This window comes from Cuculus canorus, chromosome 2, assembly GCF_017976375.1.
Source record: "Cuculus canorus isolate bCucCan1 chromosome 2, bCucCan1.pri, whole genome shotgun sequence".
Taxonomy (NCBI): domain Eukaryota; kingdom Metazoa; phylum Chordata; class Aves; order Cuculiformes; family Cuculidae; genus Cuculus; species Cuculus canorus.
This window is the reverse complement of record NC_071402.1, coordinates 22344552-22360012: the sequence shown is the minus strand read 5'-3', so window position 1 is coordinate 22360012 and position 15461 is coordinate 22344552. Positions and strand designations below refer to the sequence as shown.

The 15461-nt window shown below is 45.0% G+C and overlaps 1 protein-coding gene across 1 annotated transcript in view; it reads left to right on the top strand.

Annotated features, from left to right (window-relative positions):
* Positions 1-3467: 3467 nt before the first annotated feature.
* The window catches only part of FZD6 (frizzled class receptor 6), a 35121-nt gene continuing 23127 nt past the window's right edge, over positions 3468-15461 (top strand). The window contains exon 1 of the mRNA XM_054058561.1: positions 3468-4043. Within this exon, the coding sequence (XP_053914536.1) occupies positions 3864-4043 (180 nt within the window). The 5' untranslated portion in view covers positions 3468-3863. The remainder of the gene's footprint in view (positions 4044-15461) is intronic.

The following is a 15461-nucleotide window of genomic DNA, read 5'->3' as shown; positions in this document are numbered from 1 at the left end:
GGATGGCACACGATCCATTCTACCACATCTGTTGTAAGGGTGATAGGAGCCTGCAGGGCTTGGAAGGAAGCTGCCATCAGCCACTGCTAAAATTCCATCTGCTACATTTGTGAAAAGGCATCTGAAGTTGAACTAGGATTTAAACAAGACTTTAAATCAATTCAACTCTTTGTAGCAAAAATTGCTAAACTATAATTGTTTGAAGCAGTGCCAGAGAAAGGTCAGCAAATTAATATTATATTAACTGAAATGTTAAGAATCTCTCCAGTACTGGAAAAGCAAAGTACTTACACATCCGAGTAGTTGCATCCCTAATCAGCAATATATTTGAGCACATGCTTAAAACACTTAATCATACTTAAAGGTGCTTTGCTAGATACCTGCGATGGTGCTCACACCCCTCACTCTGGTTAGCTGAGAGCCAGAAACAAATATATTTAGATCACAGCTCTGAGAATCAACTTCTGGAATAACTTGCTCAGCAACTAGGTTGTGAGGAAAGAAAGCATCTTAATAATGTGATTGAAGAAAGGGCTCATCCTTCCTTTTCTTTGTCCTTTCCCATCATCTAACAAAAACATAAGAGTCTTCAAGAACTATTTATGCAGTATGATACTAGCTGAGCTTACAGCTAAGGCTGCTAAACTCCTCACAATATCCAATTTTCAGGTGCATGTTACTTTAACAAAATTTTGTGGTTTGGCTGAAATTTCCAGACCTTCGAGTTTTCTTTGGTGGTTTCAACAAAATTTGTCTTTAAGCTTTCATGAAAATCATGTAAGACACACTGTTTTTCACATATTAATATTATTCCAGAAGCTTGTCTGAGAATTTATCAACCCTACGTACCGGGAAGCAGAGACTTGTTACTTGGTATAGATGGTCCTAGATAGTTCTGCTGCTGTGTCCATGGAAATGCCCACAGCCTTAGTCAATAGAATTAGAAAGAAAAAAGGATTTGGTAGAAACCTGCTGAGTTTGAATCCTGACACTGCAAAGCCTCAAGTGTAGGAACTGAGGAACTGATGGTGTCCCCGGAGTGGAGAGCAACTCAGTGACTTCATCAAAGGCTGAGCAAGAACTTCCCTAGACTGGCTTCTGAAGATGTGGAGTACAGAGAGTCCTTCCTGCATGCTCCCAGTGCTTTCGCTGCCAAAGCTGCAGAGTGTGCAGCCCACTCCCGGAGCTCATGAAAAGAAAAATGCTGATAGTTCTAGGATGGGAAAGAGCTGCTCAGAGACACCAGAAGAGAAGCCAGCTGGAAGATGAGAACTAGAGCTATGACAGAGAATAGCATAGGTGTCTTTGTACACTCAAACACACTCACTTCCACAACCTGCAGACAAGATTTCATTACTGTCACCCGTGAAACCTGCTGGGAAAATGACAGTCACCTCCCCATTCAGTTGCCTGTGGCACAGTAAATTTAATTCCATTACAGCTCTGTGGATCTGCAGCAGGTAGGTCTAATCCTCCTCATGATTCATACACGTGCTAAAATGGCTTCACATAAGGGAATCTGGAGAGGTTTTGTGTTTCTGTAGGGTGACACAGGAAATTAAAAGATCTGCATGAAGAGGCTTTTAGGTGCTTGTGGTCCTCTGAATAACCATGTGCAGCTTCATACTCTACCATCTATGGGTAGATTATCTGGATAAACGTGCCTAGCTCTGCACAGACTACCTTGGGGCACAGTAGCAGAGAGGCAGTGCTGCCTGTAGGTTGTCAAACCAATTCTAATCCTGATTTGCATGTCTCAGCATCTTGTGTTTCCTGTTCCAGTCCTGGAATGCAGAGTGAGTTACATAGCTAAACAGCAGCCTTATGAGACCTTGGGTGGCTCTGCAAAGAGAAATTCAGTCATCTCTGCCTAGTAACCTTCATCTTTTTTATAGTTAGGTTGCATTACCTCAGGTCTGGTTTTGCAAACATTGCTAAGCACTGCTGAAATTTTTTAGTGTGAGGGTGGTGAAGCACTGGACCAAGTTGGCCCAGCCTTCCTGTAGGCTCCCTTTAGGTACTGGAAGGCTGCTAGAATGTCTCCCTGGAGCCTTCTCTTCTCTAGGCTGAACAACCCCAACTGTCTCAGCCTGTCCTCATAGCAGAGGCACTCCAGCCCTCTGATAATCCTTGTGGCCTTCCTCTGGACTTGCTTTAGGAGATCCTTGTCCTTCCTGTGCTGAAGACTCCCAAACTGAACACAGTGCTCCAGGTGAGGTCTCACGAGAGCAGAGCATGGGGGCAGAATCACGTCCCTCGCCCTGCTGGCCATACTTCTTTTAATGCAGCCCAGGTTGTGGTTGGCTTTCTGGACTGCAGGCGCATATTGCTGGCTCATGTTCAGCTTCTCGTCCCCCAGCAAGCCAAGCACGGCTGCTCCGTATCCATTCTCCACCCAACCTGTAATTGTGCTTGCCCCAACCCAGATGCACTAAATCACCTCAGCATTTATACAGCACACTGCAGAGTTAGTATTGAGTACCTGTGCGAAAAACTAAGTGCCAGGTATTACCTGGGTAGGTTTTTTACACCATCGACACCTGTGTGTTCAGCCCTGGAGACTTTCTCATCTGAGACTCAAGTTGTATCTGAGGTGGGCATGGGCAACCCTGGGTGGTGGCGGGGAGCAAGGCGGGAAGGTGTGGGGAGAGAAGGTGCGTGATGGGAAGAGTGCAGGATGAGCGAAGGCTATGGCACAGGGAAGGTGTGGGACAGGGAAGGGTGCGGGACAGGGAACGGTGCAGGACAGCAGGGGGTTGGAACTAGATGATCTTTAAGGCCCCTTCCAACCCAAACTACTCTATGATCCTAAAGGTGCGGGATGGGGAAACGCCATAGGGGAAGGTGCGGGGAGGGAAAGGTGTGGGATGGGGAAGGTGCGGGATGGGGAAGGTGTGTGGGGAGAAGGTGTCGGGAGGGAAGGTGTGAGATGAGAGACGTGCAGGACAGGAAGGTACGGGACAGGGAAGGTGCGGGGATGGGGAAAGGGCAGAGGGGAAGGCGAGTGAGGGAAAGGTCCGGGATGGGAAAAGTGCGGGACAGGGAAACGCCGGAGGGGAAGGCGAGTGAGGGAAAGGTGTAGAACGGGGAAGGCGCGGGAAGGCAGGGGGGGGTTGGAACTAAATGAACTTTAAGATGGAACCTTCCAACCCGAACCATTCTATGATTCTAAAGGCGCAGGACAGGGAAATACCGGAGGGGAAGGTGCAGGGAGGGAAAGGTATGGGACGGGGAAGGTACGGGATGGGGAAGGTGCGGGATGGGAAAGGTGCAGGATGGACAAAGGTGCGGGATGGAGAAAGGTGCGGGATGGGGAAAGGTGCGGGATGGGGAAATGCCGGAGGGGAAGGTGAGCGGGGAGAAGATGCGAGACAGGAAAGGTGCGGGCCGGGAAGGTGCGGGCCGCCCCGCCCGCGCCCCCGCCCCCCCGAGACGCCACATCCTGTCCGTGGCCATCGCCGCCGGGCCGCGGGGGACACCGCAACGCACCGGGAGCGGCTCCTCGGCGGGGTTTGCGGCGGGGACGCGGCGCCGAGCCCAGCCCCGGCCCCCGGGCCGCCTCCCCGGCCGGGTCTCGCCCAGCCCCGCGGGCTCCGCGTCCCAGGGCGGGGCTGGGAACGGGGCGGCGGCCGCGGGCGAGGCGGGATCAGCCTCCGAAGGGGCCGCCGGGCCGCTTCGGGCGATCATCGCTCTGTCCCGTCTTTTTCAGGCCGGAGGAAGAGGGGGTTCGGTAGAAGCGCCGCCGGCCGCGATGGGGCGATGCGGGGCGGCCTCGCCCGTGTCCCCAGCGCGGGGGCCCGTCCTCCGTGTCCCGAGGCGGAGCCGCGCCCTGTGACCGCGGGACGCGCTGGGGCCGCGGCGAGATGGCAGCGCTGGTGCTGGCCGCCACCTGCGGCTTCCTCCTGCCTCTGGTGCGAGGGCACAGCCTCTTCACCTGCGAACCCATCGCTATTTCCAGGTGTGCGGGAATGCCCTACAACATGACTTTTTTCCCCAACATCATGGGGCACTATGACCAGGACACAGCTGCGCTCCAGATGGAGGTACGTTCTCCCCACCCCCTCACTCCTCCCCCCCCCCCGTGTGTGACTGTAAACGCTGTGAAACGACCTGTGTTTTTGTCGTTGAGGAGTCGTTCGTGATATGTGTCGCACTGAACAAGGCAGATGGTGTTTAGTGATTAGATGTTTCTTTAAATCTTTTTGGAGTGTGCTGGCGCGGCATGTTTGTGTAAGGCCGCTATAGGCACCTTCCCTTTCTCTCTTGTATTAGAGCGGAAAAGGAATGGGTGTAGCACAGCCATGGGGCTTTCCGAGCTCTTTGGCAGAGCTGATAGCATAGAGCCCAGGCACCTCACTAATAGACAGAGCAGTTCTTGAAGTTCTCTGGGGACATAGCTTATGATATCATGGCCTGCCTGGACTTAGATAGTGCCAAAATAATGTTTAGAAGTTTTCTTTGTTCTCCCTTAGCTTATATCTACTAAGGAGAGATAACTAAGCTTGTTCTTACTCTTATTCTCCACTGTGGCTTCTGCATTCTCTTGTCTTCTGACTGGATGTTGAAGCTTCTGACTGAAAGAGCAACTTTCCTCTTTTAGTTTTTAACCTGGAAACAAACGCTTTTCTTACCTGAACTGACTGTAATATATGGCTTCTTTGAGAATATGCCACCTTGTGGAAAGGCTTTGCCGATAGCAATAGCTACAAAGGGCCAGAACCTCTCTGGGTGAGAGGCTTGTAAAACAAGTTTTAAACCTGTTTTAATAATGACTTTTCAGTGGTAAGAGGATGGGGGGGACATCTTAGTGCAGGTGTTGAAATGCTTACTGTCTTGTGCTGTGCAGGAAGTGAAGCAGAAGCAAGTTGAAAATTAAGAAGTTTCTGTTTTACAAAAAAAAATATGGGTGGTATTTGAGATGGCTACTATTACTAAAGTCTTATTTGCATATTCTTTACTGAGCTTGGAGGAGGAGCTTGGTTTCGTTGTCAAAACATTCTTTTAGTGTTGTTTGGGATAGTCGGGATTCCCTGTTTGGCCTCTAGCTGCCAGCCTGGAAGGGCACAGGCTTTGGTTTCACATTGTATTTGCCAGCCCGGTGTAGATGTGTGGGAAATCCTGGTATCAAAGCCGATTCCTATATGAAGCAACTGAATTCAGATACACATCTTAGATAAATTTTCATCTTTCAAATTGGAAGGCAGGTTGTAAACTTTGTGTGGTGCCTTCTGTCATGATTTGTCAGAAATTCTTTCTACAGCATCTGCCATTATCATCAAGAGAGATATGCTTGCTGCTGGTTCTCACTTGGCGTGTCTGGACTATGGCTTTTGAGCCAGCTTTTGTTAGTATTCATGCCTTCCAATTGTGCTGATGTTACAGCAGAGAGACTACAGAGCTATTTTCATTAGTTTGCTATGACTGATTTTCCTGAACTGTCAGTAACTTTTGCGTAGTGTATGCATTCTGCATGGAGGGAGTTCCTTCTGGAAGGGGTTCATGGTTTACCTGTTCTCATGTAGCTGGTTCGTAAAACCTGTGTGGTAGTGAGAGGTTTTGTTGGTTTTCTCTCTTTTTTCCCACTCTATCTCCCTTACGATAACCTTTGACTACTGCAGGAGTTGATTGCTACTCAGCCAGCTGACTAGGTGGCTGTGTGGAACAGCAGTGTCTATTAGGATTTGATTTCCCTACCGGGTTTCATTTGCTGCTTAGTGTCCTGTCATTGCCACTGTCTGGCCTCTAATTTGGTATACCTTGCTGCTCTAGTGTCCAGACATTTCTAAATTACCTAATGTGTATGTGTGCTGATCTGCCTGCCTTTATTTGTGATTGAGCAGTGCCGATTGACTGCTTGGTTAAACTAAACTTTTCAGATAGCTGCTTTACTGGTGAAAGGGTAAGGAAGTTCCTCCCCATGCTGTATGTAGCTCCTGTTGACTTTTTTGCTTGTGGCTGGAGTTAATACCATAAGCTTAGGGCAGTTCATTGCTGGGCCTTTGTTCTGAGGAAGACCAGTACTTACCAATGTCACTTACACATTTTGATGTGATTCTACATGGTATTCAGTAATTGGGCTAGTTTAGTTTGTCCATGGCTGATTGCAGTAGGGAGCCTTCTAGGGATTGTCAAAGGGTTTTTCTTTTCAGGGGACTTGGTGTTGGAACAGAGAAGGAGGAGCTAATGACTTTTGGAATATTGTTTCATTTCATTTTGCAGCTGTAAAGAGGCAGCAGCTTGGGAGGTGGAGGAGACTGTTGTTTTAAGAGCTTGAATTTTTCTGTAATTGGTAGTCCAAACTTTGTTCATACCAAAGAAAGAATTTTAATGTTATGTTGGTTGAAACTTCTTTCTTTTGATCCTGCGTAGGAAGGCTTTAAGGCTTTGTTTTTAATTCCATCTCTCTCTTCCCCCTTCCATCCCCACAGCCTTCTCAAGGCTGGGCATGGTCTAAATGCTGGGGGTTGAGATTACTGTTTGTAATGTTTTCCTCTCTTTATCTTAACTGACTTTGAGCAAGCTGCTTAATTGTGCAATCTCAGGGCATACAGCAGAGACTTCTTCAAGAAATCGAAGTATTTTGTGCAGGAAGGGATTTAATATTAGTCCTTTTCCTGCTCCTGTCTCCTCTGGAAACATCTTCCCATCACTTATCTGGAGTGTTTATTTCCAGAAAGAACAAATGGGCGAGTCTTACCTCAAAGTGAAGTCCACTCCTAAACAGCCGTAACTCTCTCCTGTGTCTCACTCTCAAGGCTCTACAGGCCTGTTCTTGGAAGGGTGGGGACAGCGGCAGGGGCAGGGTATTGTGCTCTGCTTTTTGTCTGTTGGAGCAGAAAGGCTTCTGTAGAGTTTTTCTGCTTTCCAGAAAGGTGTTAAATTGGCATTTCTGGGATGGTGTCTTCATAGTAATTCTCTGCTAGAGGATCATGTGGAGCCACTGTCTGAGGTGGTGCTTGTCTTCCAGGAAGTCAGCTGGATCATCAGATCATCTGTGGTCTTGCATTTCTGCCTTGCATATCAGCCCTTCGTAGTGATGTGCTTATAAACCAGAACACTGAACTGATTAGAGCAGGAAGAAAGTTACAGGCCTCTGTTTCGGGTGTCTGGCTAGTGATGATAGTCCCTCTGGGATCTTATTTTCTGCAATAGAAAATAAATAATTTCCAGTTGCTCTCCTCACCCCTCCCTTTATTTTTATTCTGATCTTTCAACTTGGCAAACTGAGTTTAGGCGCCTTCAGTTTGCTTTATATTTGGATTAGTTTTGTTTATACAACAAGTGACGATCTGAGGAAAGTAAAACCACAGGGCTTTGCGGAGTGAAGTTTTGTGTATGTTAGCTAAACAGCTGTGTGACAGTGGAATTTAATTATTTGCAGACGCTTACAGCATCTGTATCTCAAAGCAGTTTAACAGTAATGCTGCTCATCTTATTACTAGTTCAGGTTGGGGGGGCTGAAGGTCTAGGAGAATGGATGGACACAGCAGAATAGCTGGTTCATTACGGCTGTATTTAAATAGATGTAACTCCACCTCGTGGTAATCATCAAAACCAAGTAACTTCTAGTTCTAAAATAATTCCTACTTTAACTATCCTGGAATAGGTTGTTAACGTATGGCATTGTTCCAGCAGAGCAGAGAATGTTCCTGTGGTGTAACTTCTTGTTCGTGCCTGTTAATCTGTTCCGCTGCAGTTCTGGAATGTGTCCACTGTAGACAAGCCCTTAAGACTTTCTGACCTGGGTAATATCTACAGGTCTATAAAATACAAAGGCAAAAGTCTTGCCAGTGAATTTTTAAAGCAGACTGTACAAAACACGGGAAAATATTCCACAAAGAACAATAAAGTACCTCAGAGAGGCTGGGAAAATGATTCAGTAGTGAGTTTTCCGTTCAGTTCTGAGTTTGCGACCGTGTGCCAGAATGCGTGTGTCTATGGAGAGCTCAGTGCAACTGGCTGCGGCAGTGGGGGAAGTGTGCAAGAACTAGGGTTGGTTTAAACTAACAAAACCAGTTGAGGAGTGCTTGCTGTAATATATAAACCACTAGTACTTAAAACTCAAAGTTTATATCCCTGCTCTTAAATTTTTGGTAGCTCTGCTTCAATTAGGAAAACAATCGATCTTCACTATCTACCTGGAGTTATGTTTTGTCCCCGATGCTGCCTCAGAGCCTGAGTTGGAGAAGTGGTCCAGAGGTGTGGACACTGACCCAGTGGAACAAGCACAAAAGACTCTTTAATTTATGTTTTGCTTGTAACTTTTTTCTATTTCTTTATCATGTAGCAGTGATAGTAAGGGGCCCGGAAAGCTTGTATAAAAAGCGGTAAATACGGTGATGCAGTGCATTGTGCAATCCTTTGTGCACACTGAGGTAACTTTTCTAGCTTATTAGAACAAAGTGGTGGTCACAAAAGATTTTGAATGTGAAACAGCTAAATTGCTGATTGTTAAATGAAAGCTGGTAAATGCCACTTTTTTTTTTATAGACGGTTTATATTAATTATTAATGGTAATAAAGCAGCATGGCTGACTTCTGTGCTGGGTTCTGTCTCTAGAAATACAGAGCAGTTGGACTTGAGAAATTCTGTTTGGAGCATCACAGTGTTGCTTGTAGAAAGGCTTTGGCTAAGGGGTCAAAAACATAAATGAATTTTACACATCTGCATCATTTTGTACCATACCATGAACGTTTGGGAAGTCTGGTTTTGTTTTTCACTCTTTGCTTTCAGGTGTTCCAAAGTAACATATGTCATCATTAGTTCTTAGAGTGGTTGTTACAGCAACACATTCATAAACCATCTCTGCACCTTCCTGTGGGTAAACAAAGTTACTAAAAGTGTGTGTTACCTGTGGTACTGAGGCCCTTTATCAAGTGTGCTGAGCTTTTGCAGATTGTCTAAAACCAGACAGCTGAATGTGCATTATCCTACTACACTGGTTTTAAGCATATCAGTCATCTGCAAATTCTAACGCTGCTTTATCTGAACAGCATTCCTTGTCGGCTTGATAACTGGAATAGTATGGAGCATGTCTTGCTCCTTGTTCTGAAAGGATGCTGCTTGGAATGCATGGGGATCTGAAGTAATGCATGCTTGATGAAGGGAGGGTATTTACCCTGTTGTAACTGGGGTTCATTGAGATGGTGCAGACAGTGGGATTTCCAGAACCTCATCTTTATCCATGTTAAGAGACTATGTCTACACTTGGAAGTAATTTGGTGTTGTGGGAGTTGATCACTAGGTGAAGTTGTTAGCACACTTCTTGAGAGTTAGCACATTGCATGAGACACAGGGGTTTTATTGTAGACTAGATTTAGACCAGTCCTACTGTGCGTGAGGTCTGGAGTTGGCCTACAGAAAGTTGTCTTTCAGATCTTTCTCAACAACAGACCTTTCTGGGAAATACTTTGGTATCCTATTGCAGATTGAATTCCCTTCCACGGTGCCCTGTCTGATGCTCATGTGCAGCTGCCAGCCCTGGTGGCTTCCTAGTCTCATTGTGCAGCCTGCATCTTGGAACGCCTCTTCTCCACACTCGTATGGAAAGCGTGGTCACTGACTAAACCAACTCATGGTTAAGTGTGCAGTGATTGGCTCACTGCTGTGGCTGTACCCTACTCCAGGAGGACACCTGTGAATGAATGGAGTCATGCAAGCTGCCCTGAAGCCATTATATAGGGAAGAAAAACATGGACAGAGCTGCTGAATTTGAAACTGATTTGCCTTCATTGATAGGAGGTGGTTAGGGCTTGGGAGCTGAACCTAAGCTGGTGCGAACTCATCATCCTTAGAGTTGGAGAAAGCCAACAGTGGGTACAGAGCTTTCAGACGTTGAAAACTGCAGTTTCAAGATCATCTCTCTAAGGAAGTAGCTGTTGCCCTGTGGAACCTCATGAACTTCACCTGATCAGTAGTAAATCAGATTAGAGAGGACAATTCTGCTGACAGTGATGTGGTGACCACAATTTCAAAGGTTATTTTTCACATTATCTTCCTTTGAATAGTAGAGAAGTGGACAAAATTTGTGTATCATTGTGTCGAGGTAGCCCATAGTTTTCCCTTGGCTGTCCATGACTTTTCAAGCTGTGTGGCATGAAGCATCTCATTACTGGCTTACATCCAGTGTATTGGCCCATGGCAGCTATGGCAACATCAACGTTGTTGCAGGCCTTGATGAGCCACCAGGGTACATTTGTGTATGTCTTAAGGCTCATGATATTTATGTCTTCTATAAATGTAGCCGGAAGAGTATTTTGATGCCCTCTTTCTGAAGAGAGCTTTCTGTCTACATGTGTTCCTACAACCATGAGAGATGGTGTTTGTCCACAGTGCTCATTTGGTCATAAGGTTTTATGGAGCCACATGCCCTTATTGCATGCAGGTGGAGATGGAGTACAAGTTTAGTTTTCAGTTTGGAAGATGGACGTGATGTTCAGGATGACAACTTGGCTTCAGAATGTCATCTATGTTTTTGTTGATAAAGACCACAAAAACTGAATGGTCCGGGAAAAGAATACATGGGATAGGTGATGTTATCAAATGTCAGTGCTTTCCTTCGCAGTTTGACAATGATTAAATATGACAGTTTCTAAAACTAGTGTGGTGTCATCTCTTTAGTTCCCTGCTCCATTCCAAAAGGAGGGAGTGGGAGTGTCTGTACCACAAAGCTTGGTGCGTTTTTCTCTCTCACACCATCTGTTCGCTGTTGATTTACTAACCCTATGGGGAAAGCATGGTTGCTTTGTCTCCTGTTGCCTTTTTGGACCTTTTCTGTGTATTGTGTGCAGCAATCATGGTAGTAATTTGCTTGTTGGAGGAAAAGATGCATATGTCTACCCTTTTCTCCTGAACTGCATAGTGGAGATGAGAGGAGACTGCTTGCTTTCTGCTTAGCTACTAGAAAAAAGGGACTTGTGCAGGTGAGCATAAGAGCTGTGTAAGCAGCTATTGTAAATGGGGTAGAAAAGCTTGCTAAGATATAGAGGCATAGGGGACAGGTCTGGATAATCAGTCTCCGGAGGACAGAAAGGATATCATTTTATGAAAGATATCTGCTCCTTTCCATCCCTGTGGTGAGACAGACAAGAGCTTTGGGGTGGGGGTGAAGTGGGGAGTAATCATCTTTCCTATATTTAAGCTTCTGGTAGATCAAGTTCTTTCAGAGACTAACCACATCTTCCGAGTTTGGCCCATGCTGTATTCCCCAGAGGACCTGCACAACCAGATTTCTTCAGTCTCAGTAACCACTGCAACATTCCTGTTCACAAAGCACTTGGTGGCCAGACTCTACACACATTCATCCTGCATGGGAAAATTAAAAGCAGCTTTCCAGAGAGATATTGTACCCATCCAGCCTCCTGATAGCCCAGTGATACCCATTTATCAAGACTTTTTCCTAGCTCCGTACTGCTTCACTTGAGCTAAGGCTCTTGCTAGGAAGGTACAAGGTCATCATTTCAAGCAAAGATCAGTAATGCAGCTGGGTACGGGCTATCTCTGTGGGGTGTTCCTGGAGCTGCAAAATGTGAGCTGCTGATGGTTAACATGGCCCACAGATCATAAGATAAAAGGGTAGAAGAAAAGTTGGCCTTGAGTTTTTAGAAGAGAGATAGGGAAGATAATGGGGAAGAAAGGCACCATGACCAACAAAATTAGCACGTGGGCTAACCACAGGTACACACTGGCTAATACAGGCATTCAGAACTGGGGAGAACAGGAAGGGTCCCAGCAGCCACCTTGCTGCATCAAGCATGCTTCTTGCCACCCTCGCTTGGGTGCTTAGGTGCCTGTGGATGGGGTTGAGAAGCAGTTTATGGTACAGATGGAGGTCTCTCGCTAGGATTGGGCTGATTTCTTATATGCTTTTCTGCATCTCCCCCACCGGTTACTGCTATAGCCAATAGTTTGGTAGTTCTGGAGGGGAACGGAAGGCCTCCAGCAGAAATTGTCACCCATGTCACTGGTCTAAATCCTCTGAATCCTTTATCAGTTGGGCAGCAGGGTGGGCCAGGAGCTGCTGTGGTCCTTTTCCATGTCTTTGGTGGGCCTATCAGTGACTACTTGCACAGTGTTGTTTCTCTGTGTGCCTTCCCTAAAGCTACCTCAGCTGCAAGGTGCTGCAGCATTGCCTCAGAAGTGACACTCCCCTCCACACACACGGGGTGTGTGCTGCCTTTTACCTGCAGCAGTCTAGGAATGAGATGCTGGGGAAGAAGGAGAAGGAAGAGGTGCTACCGCATAAGGCTCTGATAAGGAAGTGGGTGCATCCTCCTCTTTATAAGATGCATCTGTGAAGGAGAAGAAGAGCAAATGTGAGTCCCTTGACTGCCTGCGAAGTTACTGTACAATACGTACACGTTGTTTGTGAGCTTCCTGCAGCCCCCAGCTTCTCATGGGTGAAGATTTCTGCGGTGTGACAAAGCTGCTGGGGACGTACCTGCTTCTGTTTAGACTGGCTCCTGTGAAGGGTGGCTGAAAGCTCACACCAGGTTGTCCCATGCAGTAGTGAGAAGTTAGTTCTGTGCTACAGCAAACAACGAGATGTTGGGAAGCTGTCTCTCCTGTGATTCTTTGATGTCACTAGCAGGTGGTGGCAGTGTATTTAAAGTGTCGAGTATTGGAGTGGAGATTTGAAGGATTGAAGAAAGACTGTGAGGCAGTGTGGGCAAAAAGAAGCATCTGTAGTAACACCATTAGTTACGTTAGGAGAGTCCTTTAGTATATTTGGATATCTTGCATTTGGAGGAAGGAGGAGGGAATCATAAAGTAGTGTGGTAAAAGAATTGGCTTCTTTCCTTACTAGCTGCATCATCGATCCTTTAGAATTTGTTTTTTAAAAAAAAATATTTAAAAGTAAGTTGGGTTTTTTTTGCTCTCTTGCCTTTCAGATTGTTCTGTGTCTCAAAAGAAATAAAAATTAAGAGTAAATAAAAGTTAATAAGTGAAAGTAATTTAATTAAGATGTATACATATGTCTACAGAGCAGAAGTCTGTAACTACTCAGTTTATAATTGGTTTAGACATTTTATTTTCATAAAAATAAATAACAGAACAAAAATGCATAAAAGAAATATACCTCTATGGAAGATAAGAACTATTGCTCACAGATATTTAAGAATGAAGTACCACATCTTTTTTAAAAAATATTTTATGTTTATATTTTTAAAAATCTTAAGTACTGTTTTTCCTATTACAATAACTATACGCTGTGAATAATAATAATAATAGTTATAATTTTATACTTTCAAGCTGTAGTGAAAGTGTTAGCCTTAGAAGTTAAAGTGGAATGACTGTTTTTCCATTTTACATGCACACTGATCTTCCCAGAAGAGATTTTACAGAAAATTACTCTGGATCAAATTTACAGCAGATGGTGAATGCTAAGTATATAGAAAGTTAGGAGCATGGTGAATGCTAAGTATATAGAAAGTTAGGAGCATGGTGAAAGCTTTCCAAACACAAACAAACTGAAGCTGCCATACAGTTTTCCATTGTTCTTTTGAACTGTCTCTAGTTTGTGGCTCAAGACTTTCAGGTCACTCGTGCTCTGTCTGATGCATTGGTCTGTGCTCTTGTGTTACTGTTACTGAAAATTTTTTCAGAAGATCCCATCCTCCTTGCCAGCCTCTGCGTGTGAGACAAAAGTGACCTGGGCAATTTTTCTGGGGACTAAGCCAGTCTATTTGAAGTTCAGAAAAGCATTTGATATAGTACTGCATTAAAATTACTGAAATTACTAATTTCTGTAAACTTCCACTGATCCGTTCACATTGTTGTTATGTAAGACATGGCATCAGTCAGGCATGTACAAGTCAGATGATTGAGTTGAAGCCCAGGAAACTGCATTTATCTACATCACTGCGTGCACTTCTTACGTTGATCTGGTTTTAGTATTTCCAGTTGGTCATACCTCGAGACACTGACACACTTCTTGGCTGGCCATGAGACAAACTGTCTCATTTTTATGAGATATGGGCAGAAAATCAGTGGATGTGGTTAATTTTCATTTTGTTGGATTTGGGAAGCTCAAGGCGGCAGTTTATTATTCACCATTAGCATGGGAATTAACTTCATAAGCCAGATGATTTTCGCAATTTGCATGGAAAATCTCTGCCCCAGCGTACTCCGTAGCATGGTTAGCCGCCGTCTGCAAAGAGAGAAAACTTGATGCAGGTGACAGTGTGGCTGCTTGCAGAGCTTTGTACGGTCCGAGTGGATCAGTTTTGAGCTAAAGGTGTTATGCCATGTAACTGTGTTCCTGGGTGGACTCAGAGCAGGATCACCTGGATGGGCCAATGCTGGTCTGTGCAGAGATGGTTTTCATCCACAAACCTGGCTTTCTTGCCATGCTAGTAACTGTGATGGTAACGGGCATCGAATGCCCTGGCGTTGTAGTGTTGGCTTGGATACAGAAAAGGGGAGTTGAGTAACTTGTGGGGAAGAAGACTGATTGCTCCTTCCAGGCTGAGTTGGCAGTGACAGATAATCTCCAATTTGTATGGCTTTCTGGCACAAAAATGTCTCTTGCTTTTTTTGTATTGATCTTGTATCACCTTATTTAAAATACTTAAATAGTCAGGGGAACGGGATTCCTGGTTTATCTCTCATGCGCATACCAGTCATTGAGCTATTGATTTACGCTTTTTTTTTTTATTAATTATTATTATTTTTACTTAAGGTGGCTTAAATTTCTATTTTATGGAGTGGCAAAGGGGGTGTCTGAACAAGGATCCCTAAGCATTCTGAGTACTCTTGTATAAATGTTGCCTCAGAGCCTGGTTTGATTGCCTAGCTTCTAAAGATATGTACTTTTTAATTCTTGTTCCTCTTGAGCATTTTCTTGTGGATTTGAGTTTATCGCTGCTTCCTGAATCCCGTGGATGTAATCCTTGAGTGCCTGTCTTTGTGGACATTGGGTGGGGAAACTGCTTTAGTGGACTTTGTGAAGTGCAGGGAAGTTAAGCATCACAAGTTTCTGTTGCAATAGCCCGTCCCCTTTATGGCTATGGCTCTTGATTGCTTTGTTTGATGTTGCAGAATACTGACAGAAGATCAGTCCTGTTGTGACTGAGACTGTCCTGATCTAGGTTATGCATGAAGTAGGCAAGGAAGAGGGGTGGTGCAGGGTTAGTAATCTGTTAACCTCGGTGGTCCTGTTTGCTAAAGCGCATGTCCACACTGCCAAAGATGGGGGAGAAATGTGAATCTAGTCTGACTTTTTTGGAACCAGAGCAGTAATGACTTCTGCTGGATTTCCTTTCAAGAGGCTTTTTTTATACATAACAGGCAGTCTATCAATAGTATTACTTTCATCTTCTAAATTGTATTCTGCATGAAAAGTTCAGTAGTAAATCTATTTACTCATGTGTTACATGCCAAATACATGAAGAATTTAAGATTATTTTGAGATTCTTCTGCCATCACAGTCCAGATGTAATGAAGCTCTGTCTAGACTTTAG